At 35.7% G+C, this 16,676-nt stretch overlaps 1 protein-coding gene across 1 annotated transcript in view; it reads right to left on the reverse strand.

Moving 5' to 3' along the window:
* Positions 1-11,065: 11,065 nt before the first annotated feature.
* Positions 11,066-16,676, reverse strand: part of PEX5L (peroxisomal biogenesis factor 5 like) — a 63,200-nt gene continuing 57,589 nt past the window's right edge. The window contains exon 13 of the mRNA XM_072410148.1: positions 11,066-16,428. Coding sequence (XP_072266249.1) covers positions 16,224-16,428 — 205 coding nt within the window. The 3' untranslated portion in view covers positions 11,066-16,223. The remainder of the gene's footprint in view (positions 16,429-16,676) is intronic.

The following is a 16,676-nucleotide window of genomic DNA, read 5'->3' on the forward strand; positions in this document are numbered from 1 at the left end:
GTAAGGTATTGTAATATAACTTGATGGATGCTCTTGGTTTCTGTGGCTGTCATGAAAGGCACAATCCAATCTCCATTTTTCTCATAAAGGATAAAACTGCTGAGGGTCTTCAGTGCTGAACTCAGCACTTATTTCTCCTGGGATACTGGCTACAAGCACATCGTCCTTCTTCAGATGTAGCCTCAACTGCATAGAACAAAAATATGCTCCATACCATTAGAATAGTGTATGACACGTAAAATGAGATATTTTAAAGCTTCATAGTGTACATCCTAATTTTCAAAAGACTTTTGGCATAAGAAGTTCCTATTCAGACTGTCAACTTAATACCTTATCTTTTATTTTCTAAACGCTTACATAACATTGTCTAATTTACATCTCACATTTCTGGACAGAGCTGCACTATTGTCTCTCTTTTAAGAAGTCTGCCAACTTGTTTTCTGCAAAGACATTTTGCACACAGTTCATGAATTACATTTTTTTAACCTGACACTAAATAGTTAATGTTTTTTCTAAATGCAAGAGTTTACCCAAATGTTTCCCAATTATCTGGTGGCTGCTCTGCTTTATGGGGCCGGTACAAGACAGACACGTGCACTTGGGGGCCAAAACATTGAACAGCAAGTTCCATCAAAATAAGTATCCAGTACCTTTTACAGAATTTCAGTAAAGGTCAGTCATCATCTAGCAACCATAGGTCCTGCTTCCCCGATCCATAATTGTTTGGTAGCCAAATAATGCTGCACTTGCCCAGTCCAACTACACCATGATAGTGTTAACTTGCCTCATCTGCTGGGGATGCGACTACATACAGCTCCCAACATTACGGACCTTTGCCTGCCTGGCCTGACCTTGGCCTCAGTTCTGCACTATTGCTTGTGACTACTGGATGTGACTAATTTGTTTCTGCTTAGTGTTGTGGTTGCAGTTAGCCGCCCCTGGTCTTCTGTCAACCATTATTCCTTAGATGCTATTCTTTGCATACATTGGTCCTGTACTATATTAATCCTGAATGAAAAAAAACATTTGATAACATTTAATCATCTCCCGTTTACCTACTACACAGGATTTCTCCTTATACACCATACAGATATATGGAACGTTCTATACGTGCACTGCGATTCCCATGCTTTTTTCAGAAAATAAGTAAGAAAACAATGAGGATGTTAATTTATATACAACAACATAATAAATATCCCCATATTGTGATCATATTATTTGAAGGATAGCTCTGTTGATTACTATAGATTACCACACCTGCTGTCACAGTAAATGAACCTGTTTGTGTCTGAGTACTGCAGAATGTGAAGCGATAGTTAAACCAGCTCCTTATTGGTAATTTATGCATTTTTTTTTTCTTAGTCTAAGTCTAAGCTTTCATGTCTGTGAAAGTGGTTCTAAAAATCAATGTATTTAAAGGATGCTTTGAAATTATAGTGCATTTAAACATTAAAATGTGAGGTCTGTTATGAATGAGTGTTAAAATTGAGCATAATGTGCTTCAGTATTTCAGTGGTAGTAATGGAGTTTGACAGCTGAACCTCACTGACACTTGCAATGTGCTGGATGTGACCTATAATGGTGGAGTGTAAATGATAACTCAAATTGTTCTCAAGTCATACTTTTAGATGAAAGGCCTCTGACTTATTTTCAGAGATGTGAAACTTTCTGGCATATCATGAATTATTTCTATGTTACTGTGACTGGGGCTCTTTACTGTCTTATTTATTGTCACTGGCTGTCTCTTGGTAAACTCTGAAAGAGAAGTCCTTGTCACTTGGCCGGTCTGTCCTCAGGATGACCTGTATAGTTTGTAAAGGGGGAGCAGCAAAACGCAAAGTAACCCAATCATAGCTATGTGGGCTAAAGTGCATGTAAAACCTAAATCTGTTTATTTTTATTTAACAAATCATTTTTTTGGTAATGGTTCTTGCCTGGAGATTGTGTTAATGAAGACAGAGTGATAACTCTCAGCAATGTTGTTATCTCTCCGCCAAGTATGCAGGTTACATTTATTAACTACTACTTACTGTTTGCTAATGGACTACCTACCTTTCAGATAGCAGCAGGCCAATAGCTGGCTGAAGGATCTTGCACAGAAGGCTGAGAATAAAAAGGGGCATAAATGACTATTTTGCCCGTTCGTGGAAAAGCAGCGACCTTTCATTATTTTCTTCTTTGCTTTTCTCCTGCTCCCTCTCCTTTTTATCTTGTCTTTCCTCTTTTCTGCTATATTGCATATATTAGATGGTGGAGAATGTGCAGGCCTGATTTGCCTATCTGAAGGCTCAAACACCATTTTTAAAAGGTGGACTTTAATGTGGACCTAAATAAAAAATAAAGAAATATGTGAAAGCAAGTTATTTATTGCAGACAGGAAAGACAATATGACTTCCACAATAAAGGAATCTTACTTGCCTGTTTGTTATGTTTTGTTTAATGTATACTGAGCTGTATATGTGTAGCCCCGTGTATGACGCCAGGTATCCCGGTGTACCCTTGTCTGTTGGGCATGAACAAACTCCCATGCACTTGAGGTCATTCTCACCTAGCCAATTAAAATGAACAATGATTCCTTACATAGAGGAGGAAGAAGATGGCAGTGTTCACGGGGAAGCAACATAAACAGTCTCTTCTGCAATAAAGAGCCTGCCTAGTCACATTTGTTGTATTGTTCACTTTAATGCTGTTCTATAAATCATTTTTCTAATATCTCGTGGCAAATATCTTCTTGATGTTCTGTACTAATATCTCTTTTTTTTTTTTTTTTTTTTTTTTTTTTTTTTTGACCTAGATCTTTGTAGCCGGTTACAGCACTGGTCTGGAAAAGCAGGGGTTAAATATGTAATTTTAATATTCAATTAAAGTATTCAATATTAAGATACAGAACACGGCATTGGCTCACTCCTGATGAATGAGATTTTGTCTTTCAGATGAGCTCATGCTGTAAATGACCATTTATAATGACTCCCACAGCCATTGCACATCTTGTATCGGTTCCAAGCTGAAGCATAAGACAAGGCTGTGAAATCACATTATAGTCAGGGCCATTGCTCTTAGTCAAGGTCAACTCCAACTTCCCTAATGAAATTTGTTTTTCTTATCTTTCATCTGTCTTGTTGTTTTCCTAGGGACACACAAGGATAAAACAACATATTTAGTTGCCATTTCAGCTGGTGTAACAAAATACTGTAAATGTTTATCGTAACAAATACCGCACTGCCAGACAATTTGCTCCCATGATATCATCATCTTTATAGGGAAGACTTTGTAGAGACATTTTTTAACTTTTTAATGTGTGTTTTAGTTTATTATTTGCATAAATATGCACAAATAAAATATTGAATGTTAATAAAAGATTATTTGTGATTAATAAGAAGGTAAGGATGTGATAATAGAAATGGAGAGATGTCTAGGCTCAACAGACTAAATATACATTCATTGGCCACATTATTAGTAAACCTGTTCAACTGCTTGATCATGCAGATATGTAATTAGCCAATCACATGGCAATATTACATTTTTCAATAACAGTTGTTTTACACTATGGGGAGCGCTTTTTATATGTTATGAGGTACATCATTTATGAATGTTTCAAGGTGGCTTGCTTACTGAGCATATTCAAGGCAATTTAAGGACCCGTAGGGGAAATATTTTATGTGTTCTGTTCAACAAAATTATCATACATGTTCTGGTAAGTATGTTTTCCCACACACATTGGTGGAAGATTTCACAGAGTGCACAGACATGTAATAGATGCAACACAGCACATCAAAACCTGCAAGACTTGAAGTCACAATTGAGATATATATATATATATATATATATTTATATATTTATTTATATATATATATATCTATATACATATATATGCATACATACATATATTGTAAATAAAAATACATATTATATATAATTTATTGCTTTTACAACATATCTTATGTATTACAAGTGCTATTCAGATCTTCACTATTTATTTTGTTTATTGAAGTTCAGAAAAATTTAGAACTAACCCCCAGCAAACCACTATACACATTTATAGCAAACAGAGATTGTTGCTTTAAATATATATATATATATATATATATATATTTATATTTATATATATAGTCTTGGAGTCTTGGATTGTCCCATAGAGGAAGATCACTGTAGCATGGTCCACAACCATACTACCACAGTTCTTGCAGTATGACCCAAGATAACCAATTATTTAGCAGCGACAAGCAATGGCATGGTCTTTCCACAGCCATACTATTGCTTTTTTGAAGAAACATTCTGTTAACACATCCATATCCTATTTATTTTATTATTAAAGAGGACAAAAGGATGCAGGAGGAGGAAATGAGTTTTGCAGGCATTGAGACCAGTCTTTCCTCCAAACATAGAATCCACCTCATATTCTGTATATCATTAATACAACTAAAAGTGGAGCATTTACTGGTATGGCAAACTGATTGCAATATCCAACAAGTGTTTTTTCTATAATTACATGTGGTCTTGATGCCAGATTTTATGTAAATAATTATATGCAGAATTCTTCATTAAGAAAAGATCCACTGTGGTGCTACCTGGCCCAGCTGCTTCATTGAATATTATGTGGCACAAGTGAATTTCGGTATTAAAAATGCAGAAAATTAATTCATAGGAATGGGTTAAAAGGGAAATGTTCCAACAAAGCTTTGAGCTGGGAATTTGTAGTGCCAGATGCAAACACTTCCCACTCAGCAGAGCCACGGGCTGAAAATCTTGCCTATTCATTACTTTTGTATTGTACAAAGTGGGCCTTTTAAAAATGACCATCTGCTACTAGAAGATTGTAGTAAATGCAGACAGGGAGATGTTAGATTCAGATGACAGATTCTTTCATCAAGTGACATGAATGAAAATGTTTTTTTTAAAATCCCTTTTGGCTTAGATTCTCACCTGAATTTAAATAAAACATATGTAGTAGGAAGTCACATCTGGAGATTGGCAAAGTTTAAAAATCATTATCTCCAGCAAAATAACTCTGGTTTTGTGTGTGGTAAAGATGCCATGACCTTAGACAACTATTTATTCAAATTTATAAATTTATGACTTAAAGAATAGGATCTGATGGAAAAAAAAAGTTGAGTAATTGATCATACGTTCTGGAAAAAATGCACACAGGGAATAAGGCTGCATGGTCAGCTTTTATAGAAAGTGATTTTTTATAATAGCTACAAATTTTTAAAATTGGAAATTACTAGTTCATAAATGTAGCATCTGTTTTATTTTGCAGAAGCACATGGTTACACTGAATGAGGGTTTTATGGGTAGAAGTAGGGGTAAGATTTTTTCTGATGGCTTCATCAGAAGTTCATTACAGGAAAAATAGTTGCAGATAGTTGCAAACTTTTCTCACCTGTCTGACTTCTATTTCTTCCAGCTAATAAGTACAAACAGCCCAAACGCATTTCCTTATTTTATGGTAAAATACATATAACATACAGTAAAAGCTACACTTCTACACCAAGGTGCCCCACTGTAAAGGAGTATTTCCTTAGGAGTATTGCCAGTTTGGTTCCTATTTATTCCACTTACTAAAATGCTTCCAAAGAAATGTTTTTAGGATTTTATGTGATAATGAAGTTGCCTTGAAATAACAACTTAATGCTTTTATGTTGATTTGCCTCCTGATAAAGCAGTGTATACGCTATGAAACCCATTGAGAAATGTCTTCCTTCATTTTTTGCCAGATAATACAGTGGGAGCTATGGGAATGCATTTTTCTATTAATTATTCACCATCCTTGAAACTCATAATCGGTTAATAATATGGTACAACTACCTTAGCTTCCAGTCTGAAAGTAGCCCCATCCTTCTCAAAAGTAAAGAAACACATCAGAATTCCAGATTTTTGCAAGCCTGCTAAAGAGCAACTAGTGTGCAACCAACAATGCAACATTGATAACCACGTTTCCACACTGGTGCTGAAGTCTTCAAAACCCTCTGAGTACCTTACAATTGATACCAATAAAAAGTTTCCATCCAACCAGGCAGAAAAAATCTGGACACATGAAAAAGGACCTTTCCAATGTGCAGTCCAGTAGAAAGTGTATACCTGGAGTGTCATGTGAACAATGGTGCAATCTTTTTTCATACTGGGGCAGTTAGTAAAAAAGGGATAGGGTGACCCTCTGATAGAAGCCCCCCATTATTTTTTTTACTTGCCTTCTTTTGGTTTTGGACCTAGATCAAGAGATGCACTGGGTCATCTTCCTTTTTAGTCTTCCCCTGGCTAAGCTGAGTTATGAGGACACTTTTTGCACCAATGCACTGTGAAAGCTGGTTGCTGTGCTCAGGGAGCCATGACACCTTGCACTCATTTTTTTGCTAGTCTCCTGGGTTTCATGAAACTGTTTGCTATTGAACCTAGAGAACATCCTGAAGAAGTATGATGGGGACAGCTCGTAACTTAGGCAGAGACAGAGGATAAACAGATTGATCGTTCATGGTGGGTTCATATACACTTTCTCCTTAATCCTGAAAGGTTAAAGTGATAACTAGTTAAAAATAAAATAAATATTTTTACACATGGTGCGTTCTCCTTATTTCTAGGGCTGTTTTAAGAGTTACTATGTACTGTTTTAAGGTTTACCATGTACCCATGTACTCAGGGTGGCAGATATCTGCAGGCCCCTTCATTAAAAGGGCCTTCTGGATTTCAAATAAGCTCACCACACCCAGACTCCCACAACACCGCACCACATTGTGGGCAAGAGGCCATCTCCCCCATTGCCACCATTGGGGCCAGGTGGGTCTGGTTTCTCCAAAGGGGAGGGGGGCTATACACTTTTTTCTCCTTTTCTTTTTGAGAAAACCAGATTTCTGAGGACCTTTATGGATAGAAGAGGAGACACTCAGGGCCACTGACTCATTTAATATCTAGAAAGGTCCCCAGCCCTTTGAAAGGTCTGGTTTTATTATCGAGGAGAACCAGTGCCAGTTTTTTCATGGTAAAAAAGTATTTAGTCATTAAAAAATGTGACATTTTTGGCTGAAAAAATGCATTATGTGACAAAGTTATCTATTTTAGATGTGTGAATGGGGGGATTCGGTGCAATGGTACATTTTTTGGATGTGCGCAATTAAGAGAATGAAAAATAATAAATTTGTCCTCTTTAGTGAACTTTATTTCAGGATTCCATTCTTAAAAAGGGAATTGTTGGCTAATAAAGAATTGGTACTTACCATTAGTAGATGTCCCTTGTTTGTCCAATTCATTATAATTCAACCACCAATAGAGCAAAAGATGATTGACAGTTTACCATGAAGATGCAATGGTTTTACATTTAGTGTATACTGTGTTATTTAGGTGTTATTGTAGTACCCTGAATGGACTTTGAGTTTCCGCATTGTTAATGCATTAGTTAAGTTAGTCATGCATTAGTCAAGTCATGCATTAGCCTCATTCTTCTTATGCCCACCCACTGCTTAATGTCCCTTTTTTCCACTATCCAATGTCTGTGGGTCACCAGCCTATGTGGGTTACCAGCCTATGGCCTTGGTGCATTGACCTCTTTCTAGGCCAAAATTTTAAGCTAGGCAAAACAATGTAAAAATAAAGGAAGATTATATGACCAGTTCAGTGTTCACCCAGACATTTTTTTCAGCTGGTGGGTGATCAGAAAGTGGGTTGGGCTACATGTTACAAATTAGGGATTGCCAGTTATCCAATAACCCTTATAATTCTCTCCTGTAAGTATGTCCAATGTTTCTGTTGTCTTTGTATTATTCCCTAACTGTCCATTGCCCCGTATTGTGACCCAAAGTTTCATTAACCACACAAAAGCAGAGTGGTTACCCTGGTTTTTCAGTTTTCTAGGTAAAGGTTATGCAAAATAATTATTTAGCCTATCATACATAATGAGAGCTTTTGCAGTAGGCAGGTACAGTTTCTTACCATCATTGCTTTGCAAAGTTTGCTTTTAATTTCATTTCACTTTGTTTCCTAATCTGTGTTCTTTCACCAACTTCCTTCCATCTATCTCTTTACTCTTTTATCTTCCCGCTCTTATTACTTATTCATATTAAGCTGTCAGTATCCTGCTGTGTCTTTTCCTGCTAACACTGACACACAGCACATTTGTGCACATCAGCTGACTTGATTTTTGTGCACATTATGGCTAGTTACAGAGTGCTAATGTGACTTTAGAAGTGAAAGGCTTTATAAATTATTGATGAAAACATTATCAGGTGAACTGTGTTTTTTATCACAAACTAACAGCAAAGCATCACATTAAAAGTAACCTAGGTACATCAGTGCTTAGTGGGTTTTAGAGAAAAGGGCAACTTTGAAGTTATTAGATAGTTGTATAGGGTTCAGGAAACATCTGATTCAGATAGGGATTTGGATGGGGGAGGGGGAGTCTCTAGTATTATTTTAACATGAATACAAATTGATTTCAAGCTTTAAATTTATTCATGTTTCAGACTTTATACGGAATCTTCATACCCCTCTAAATATTTTGCAATGATTTTCCAAGCAATATTTTCCAAGCTGCATTCTTCTTTTGGATGGAATAACACCCAGCATCATTTAACCTATTTTCAGTGAGCTAAGAACATCAAGCCACCATGGACTCGCCAAACTGAGCGCTGTTCTCCCTACAGTATAGTGCCACCACAGCAGGTAGAGAACCTCATGATGTTATGTGACTGCATTAAAGACATCACAAAAAGGCATATACAAAAACACTGTAAATGGTATGTATAAAAAAAGAACAGTGGGAGGGGTGCTCCAGTGGGAGATGTGATCTCTAATCTGGTGTACTTTCTGTTTGTACATTCACTGGCCACTTCTTTGGGTAAACCTGTTCAATTGCCTATTAAAAATATTTAACTTTTCAGATGAATTGATTTAAGCATGTAGACATTGTGACCTGTTGAAATTCAAAATAAACATCAGAATGGACAAATTAGGCTTCTTCAGAGGAAATGAGACAAAAGGGTTCAAACAGCACATAATATGTCTTAATAAGTGTGTGTAAAGTGTCACTGTATGTGCACCAGAAAAATATATACATGACAAATCCCTATGGTCTGATAATATTATAGTCTTAACAGAATAGTGGACATACATATTCCAAGAAAGTTCTGTGTTTGTAGGATTTCATAGAAGATGTGCCTCCAGTGCCTATTCCGGTGTCAGAAATATCTGTTTTTTGGGTAACCTAAATGAATAGTATGTAAACACTTTTTTTTTCGAGGGTATTCGTGGCGATGTGGGTTTCATTCTCTCCCCCAACTATACCTACAGAGTCCCTGCTACCCCACCCTCTCTCATTTTTTGCTGTTGTCTACCGCCCCCCCTCCCGGCTTAGTTTCATATTTTTGGACAACTGTGCCTCTTGGCTCCCACATATTTTTTCACATGACTGGCCCACCCTCATCTTTAGTGACTTTGATGTTGCCATGGATAACCCCGACTATCCAAACTGCTCTCCATTACCTCCTCCTTTAGACTTACCAGGCCTAAAGTGTGTCCGGTGAAGTGTGTGGAGCCATTTATGTTCTGTGTATTTTCCAAACTCTGCAATTTCACCCACCTTGACAAATATTTTCCATTTCTGACCCTGACCTCCTCAGCTTCAACCCTAACCCCCTATGCCACTTCCCAGACCTGGTCAATGGCAGAGAGAGTTCAATAATCTTGACCACAACCTATTCTCAATATGCCTTATGTCCCTAACCCCTCCCCCCCCCTCCTCTCTAAAATCACATCTCCAGATAAAGCTGTCTATCAGTTCAACCACACTCTTTCTTTGGCTCTGGATAAAGTCGCCCCTGCCACCTTCTGCTACCCCTGTCCTGCTAACTCCTGACCTTGGCTTGTGCAGCTGAACGTAAATGGAGGAAATCTGAACTCTGCACTGACTTCATGGAATACAAATTCAGGCTACAAAACCTTTACACCTCACTGTTTTGTTTTTTCATTTTTTAGCTATTGTATTATGCTAAAACTAAGAGACATTTTCTCCTGTTTTACTCTCTCATTGTTACATGTCCATCACTTACGGATCAAAATAGGACTTCCAATTGTCATCTGTCAATAAAAAGGCCTTCAGTCCAGCACACTGTTCTTCTGGCCAGCCTTTCTTGTCAATAATTCACTTGGAAACAGTGCATCATTGTCTGGAGATAATTCATTAACAACATGACGCACCTGGATGGAGGGCAGGTTCCACAAGTGGACAAGATGATTATGCAATGGCTGTTGCACTGTGGCATCAATGTATTGGTCAACAGGCTTTTGCTTGTTGTTGTGCTTGTTAAAGGGCCACATTAGATTGCTTCTGTTCTGTATTCATCTGTTGTTAAATAGCCAACGCCAGCTGTTTTACCAACTTTTTCATACTGGACTATTTATTCAAGACAGGTTTTTCATAAATCATTTACCATTAAACTAATATAAATTGACCTTTTTTAAATTAGGATAATGCAAGATGCAGGTAATAGTAGTATACTTTTGGGTCTCTGGGATGAGCTCTCAGTCCTCCAGGAAAACACAGCACTTCAATAGTGTCAAACATCAGTGTGATCTCTTGATTACCCTGATTACAATATAAAAAAAAATGAATTGAAACAGAAGTTGCTAAATAGATCTAGTTCTTTACAGAGTGTCTTAGCCTTCTGCTCAGCAGTTTTTCCAGCCTTTCTCTCTCTTGAGAATATTAACAACCTTTAACATTACTCTACAGCCTGCACTGGTATTGAACACCAAAAAGAATGTTGGTGAGATGTTATTTTTCTCATAGCTTGTGGACTTTTCCAGACATCCTCTTGCCACTGTATATATATATTTTAAAAACAAATATTTGCAGAATATTAACAAAAAAAGGACCCACAATAATGTTTATTACTCTTAAGTGCAATTTATTCATATTCTTTGTTTTTGTACAGTAAAATACATTTGAATGCATGCTTTTTGGTTAATATGTTTAAAATACATAAATGCTATTTTTCATGCAACATGGCAATACCTGAGGTTATTATAATGTTTTTAAAAAGTCCTTTTTTTTCTTTTTCTTTCTTTTTTTTACAAATCTGATGCTTTTGATGATCAAGATAATCATACTTTAAAAATATAGATTTCTCTTTTTTGTTTGGGATGTATAAACATCGTATTGCATGAAGAATGATAGAATTTTCATCTTAAAAAAGTAGGGAGACAAACGTGATCAAGAATTGCACCTCATGTAACAACACCTTCCAAAACAAATCGGCTTGGGATTTCTGAATACCACCATTTCTCTACTGTGTTAAAATTCTTAGATTTAGGGAAAGCAAAAGTCCTAGTCAATTACATAATATTAAAGTGGAAGAAAAGCCAGCTCATATTTGTTTGATTAGTAAACTGAAACTGTTAAGTGCTCTCATGTAATGGCTTTTTGCTGTGGTATTGACTTCTAGAATACAACAACATATGTTCAATAATTATGTTTTATATTAAGTATATAATATATATATGAGCTTTGTGAAAAGGAGGGTGTACAATAGTAAGGCCACATATTTGCTTTAAACTTTTATTTGTGGTTTGAATTACTTTGAAAGCAATGACTTTGGCAGTGAAGTCATTTGATAAATAATGTGGAAGTTCAATGATTTCTAAGTTTCCTGCATCTTACCTGATGGGGAATAACTATTTGGAATGTATTCAAAGAGACCTACATATGTCCAGCTAAAACAGAAGCCATTTTTAAATTCAACATATTTTTTATGGACAATAGGGTTTGCTTGTAAGGCAGCTGTGTATGTGGTTGTACTAAGTACCATAATCTCAGGGATTTCAGATGTAACAGAGAGGAGAACAGTAAAACTTGTCCCTGGGGTATTGCTATGAAGTCTAAATGATATGAGCCAAAACAATAATATATACAGTAAATATTACCCAAATCACTTTAAATTTTTTTTAAAGGAATATGACTTGTGCACCTAGTCAATAATGCATAAATAAGCACTTTTTTCCTCCTTTCCCATGTCTCAGCTCTGTAGCTTTCCCAGGATAGCAGTTGTGAAAATGTGTGTAAAATTTTTTTTACCCATTTTCTGGATTATTTTAATGCCTAATTTCCTATTTGGTGGTAATAATACCAGTGATAGTAATTATTTTCTTCCTTTTGATATCTTTCAGCCAATACAAAATCTAGCTAATGGGGAAATAGCAAATACAAAATCTAGCTAATGGTTATGTCTTTGTAACCAGGAAGAGTCGAACTAAAAACCAGACTTCTACAGAGCATTTTCACAGCTGCTATTTAGGAAATACTGGGAGTTGAAGTTAATGCAATAATCAACTTTCATAAACCCCTATACACTGTAGAGTGTTATGTTAAATGGGAAACCAAAATTAATGGAATGAGTCACTTTAAGATGGCCTGCATCAACAGCGATTTATTGAATATTTTTTCTCTACTCTTCTTCTACTTCTTTTTCTCAATGGGCAAATGATTTATCTTTGTCAGCTCTCGGGGTAAAAGACTGCACATAAAGGACAATAACCCATAGCAACCAATCTGAAACCATCTGTCATGACTGCCCTAACTTGCAGAGAGGTGAAATTTGTTGGATTATCACACTGCTCACATCATAAAACATAGTGTTTTTTTCTACTTTGTATTTGTTTTACCTGCAAACCAAATGTCACTATTCAACAGGAACTACAGGCCTTAACACTTACAGCCTTCATAGATCACTGTTTTAGGGAGTCAATAATAAATCCCAAAATTCCCAACTCCAAGGCTTCTACTGTAAGTTTAAATGAATCACAAGGAAAGTATGTTCTTTTAATGTAAACGTATTTGAAGTAACTGCAAATTTGCTCAAAGTAATGCATCAAAAGATTTTAGCCCTGTGATATTTGATTGGAAATCCTGGTTACATTGGTATATTTAGATAAAATGTTATCCATGGGAATCAGTAGCTTTAAAAATAGTGGAGCAATCAAAGAGTTATTTTTAAGACAGACACAGCAATCACAGCTTACAGATAATTAGACAGAAGAGTAGGGCTGAGGGGAGAGAGAGAGGAGGACCCAATGATATCTGGAGGACGTAAAACTCTTGCTGTAGCCTGAATATTTCTCTAAAAGATTTCATCTAGACTGGAAGTAAAGGTGGAATAGGATAAGAACATCTGATGAATACTGTCTGAACTTTTATAAATAAAATAAAAGGTAGCTGGCACAGCTTGTACCAGCATTGTACTGTCAACAATTTAGATGTAGTCAATTTCAACATTGTTAAAAAATGGAATCTGTTTAAAATATAGAGAAAGGATGCATCTAAAACTGAAGCCCAAACATCTTCTTTGCATGTCTCCGGTAAAATGATGCCTCACTAGCAATTTTTTTCTGCTATATCTATCGCTCACCTTGCTTGACATAGCAGCCTAGGACACAATGGGAATCTATAGCCGCCAGGGACACAATGGGAATCTATAGCAGCCTAGGACACAATGGGAATCTAAAATATATTAGAATGACAAAGTAAATTAGAAAAATGTAACTTTACAGACAGATTTACCTTTTTGAAAAAAATGCTATACAAATAGCTAACTCAACACTTTAAGAAACAAAATGATGCTGACCCTACTCAATTGTATGGAATAATGAAAAGATCAAGAAAACCGGAGAAATCTAGGGTTACTCTTTCGACAAAAATTAGGTCGATTCCTGTTACATATTTATAGGAAATATGACCATGAGCTATACAACAAAATCCCTCCGTTCCTTACTATTCTCCCTAAATTTTTTTTACCTAAATTATATACCTAAATTACAGTCCTTGGCATAATTTGTTTTGGATTAATCATTTTTAAGCTTTTTTGAACTCTAAATCCCTTGTAGTAGATTTTGCCAATTTTTAATAAATTCACTGATAGTACCCAGCCAGGCATTACCCACAATAATCGGTGTTACCATGGCAACTTACGTTTTTTTCCCTCCCCTTGAGTGGTTCTATCTATATTAATTTTTACCCCCAAAAGGGAATTCTCGTTTAGCCAATTGAGCATAAATAATATTTTCATTTATTATTTACCTATTTAACCTCAGGATTTACCTGTACCAGATCCTATGACTTTTCTTCACTTCTCCTGTTCTCCTTCTCCACTTCTCCTTACTTTCCTCCACTTCTTTTCCAGTTGCAATTTCGGATAGTAGCCATAGTTAATATCAATTCAGGACACAAATACTTTACAAACAGGTATACATTTTTTTCAACTATAATTGTGTGTGTATATATATATATATATATATATATAAAAAACTATATATCTCTCGTAACAGCATTTAGGCGAAATGCGTCGGTCAGAGACATTATGCTTTTTTTGCACTTTTAAGGAATGTAGGGATTTTGTTGTCTAGCTCCCTGTCATATATCTTTTTAATATGTAATAGGAATTTACCTAATATTTGTATAACCTAATATTTATATTAACAAGTATAAAATAGCAAACATATCTTTGCTAAATGGGCTTGCAAACTATAACCACAGTTATAAAGGTTAAAAAAATTATAGTTTTAAAAAAAAGTCTATTTGGGCAACATGAAAATGATAAAAATGTCAATTTTTTTTTCGAAAATTCAAGCTGGTAAAACTATGACATAACGGAAGATATAATTCTGGAATATAGGCATATTCCATAAGGCCAAGAACACCATACATAATCCAGTAATCTAAAACAACTTCATTTTTACCTTTATGCAGCAAAATCATTTTTCCCTTTAATGATTAGAAGAAAACTGCATTCTGATTGGTTGCTATACAATCACTGCCCTTGACACGTAATTACTGCTTGTTGTGATGTCTCTCTGAAATAGTCCAGCTATTGATCATGCTTTTACTTGAATGCTAGCGGATTAAATATTTGGAGCTAATGTCTAGCAGGCAAATATATCTTTATTAAACCATGCTCTAAACTAGTCCTACTGACTACTGTGCACAATAAGAACATCTTTTCAAAAGAAGGGTTTCTACGAGTTCTTGACATTACAAAGCTAATTTCCGATTGATTGGCAATTTTCTAAATTTTCAGCCATCCCACCCATCATTTCTAAAATCAATCTGTATACTAATTAGCATTTTCTTACATTTTCTAGGGTATAAATAATGTTGTGAATACAAAAGTAGTGCTTTACAAACAGGAGAATTTTTTCTTTAAGAAAACATATATGGTATATAATTTTACTGGAGCACCCTTGGGCCCACATGGATGCTGGTGGACCGTTACAACTTTTCCCCAGCTGAATAAAACAGCTCAACTCTGTTTTAGATAATGTCAGTTTGCATATTTTTTTTTTCTGTTCAATTTCATCAGCATTTTTAAACGCGTATACAAAATGTAAGATCTAAATGGGTAAATATGGAGAATGTTTGGTCCTATCTGCCATCTTGGGCAAATTTTTCAATTTTTTATTACTTTGAGACAGCAATGTCATGCATTATTAAAACTGATTAAAGTGCAAACGTATAGTCACAAACAGGCTTGGTACAGCCTTTATCAGTGCAACTTACTGTTTGTGTTAATAAAACATATTGAATTTTGGCAGTCGGTTATTCCTGTGGACAATACGTCATACATTAGTTAGCAAAGTCATTCTGAAATCAATCAACTTTAACTTGATTACTGCTGTATATTGAGGTGCACTGGATCCTATAGATGGTAATCCTTGGAAGGAACCTGCTTACATATATAATAGCAGGGATTGAAGTGCTGCTAATTAAACTACTCCACATCTACTAACAAGTATAAAGGTCATACAGGTTAAAAATAATCTTGTGTAGTTTGTAAAGATCCTCATGCACTGACCAAGAGTTCATTGTACTGAAGGTGGTCATAGTACTAAATCCATGTACAGAGCACCTATAAAACATTGATTTCTGATGTAGCTTGGAAGAAATACATCCAGAATTTGGATTTGTATCTAAGACTCCTGTGTAAAGTCATAGCTTTCCCATTTTTATCCTAATAAAAGATTCTCTGAAAATGTTCATTCTTGAAAAGGCTGATTTCATTCAAATGTTCATAAAATAATGTAATCTGCAACTCTCACTGTGTGCTTTTATGTCAGACGTAACCAAGCAATCTTTGGAATAAAAAGGCCAGGTTAGCATCTGATGGAAGTACTGAATATCCTGCCCATCTGAATCAGCAGCAAACACTTGGTTTGTAAAAAAAGGTCTCTGAGGTCCCGCCATTACTTCATGATTCTATATTAAAGGCTCTTAAGAGAATATCCAAGTCTCCCACATTGGCAGCATGAAACAGTTCTGGTTGGTCCATCATTGAAAGAGCTATTCTGAGTGCAGCCCAAATGTTGCCTGAGATGACTGGGTGATGAGATTGCATGAGAGTCCTGCTTTTCCTCTGAAGGCTTAGAGCTGTAAGAAAGTTACTAACAGCCTCTCTGCAAAAACAACACATTAAAAGGAAAATGTGTCAAATTCAAAGCCACATTCATATGCTAAGGTCTATTGAGATAAATCTAATATAAAAGTATGCAGAATATAAAAAGCACTGTTAGCCAAAAATGTATATTTATACCCAATAACAATGTAACATAATGCAATTTACTAGTCTTTAGATGTAGTGGATGCATTTGTTTTTTTTTTTCTTCCTTTTCCTAACTTCTGTTCTGGACAGTAACACACAGTT

Source organism: Pyxicephalus adspersus, chromosome 4 (genome assembly GCF_032062135.1).
Source record: "Pyxicephalus adspersus chromosome 4, UCB_Pads_2.0, whole genome shotgun sequence".
Lineage (NCBI taxonomy): Eukaryota > Metazoa > Chordata > Amphibia > Anura > Pyxicephalidae > Pyxicephalus > Pyxicephalus adspersus.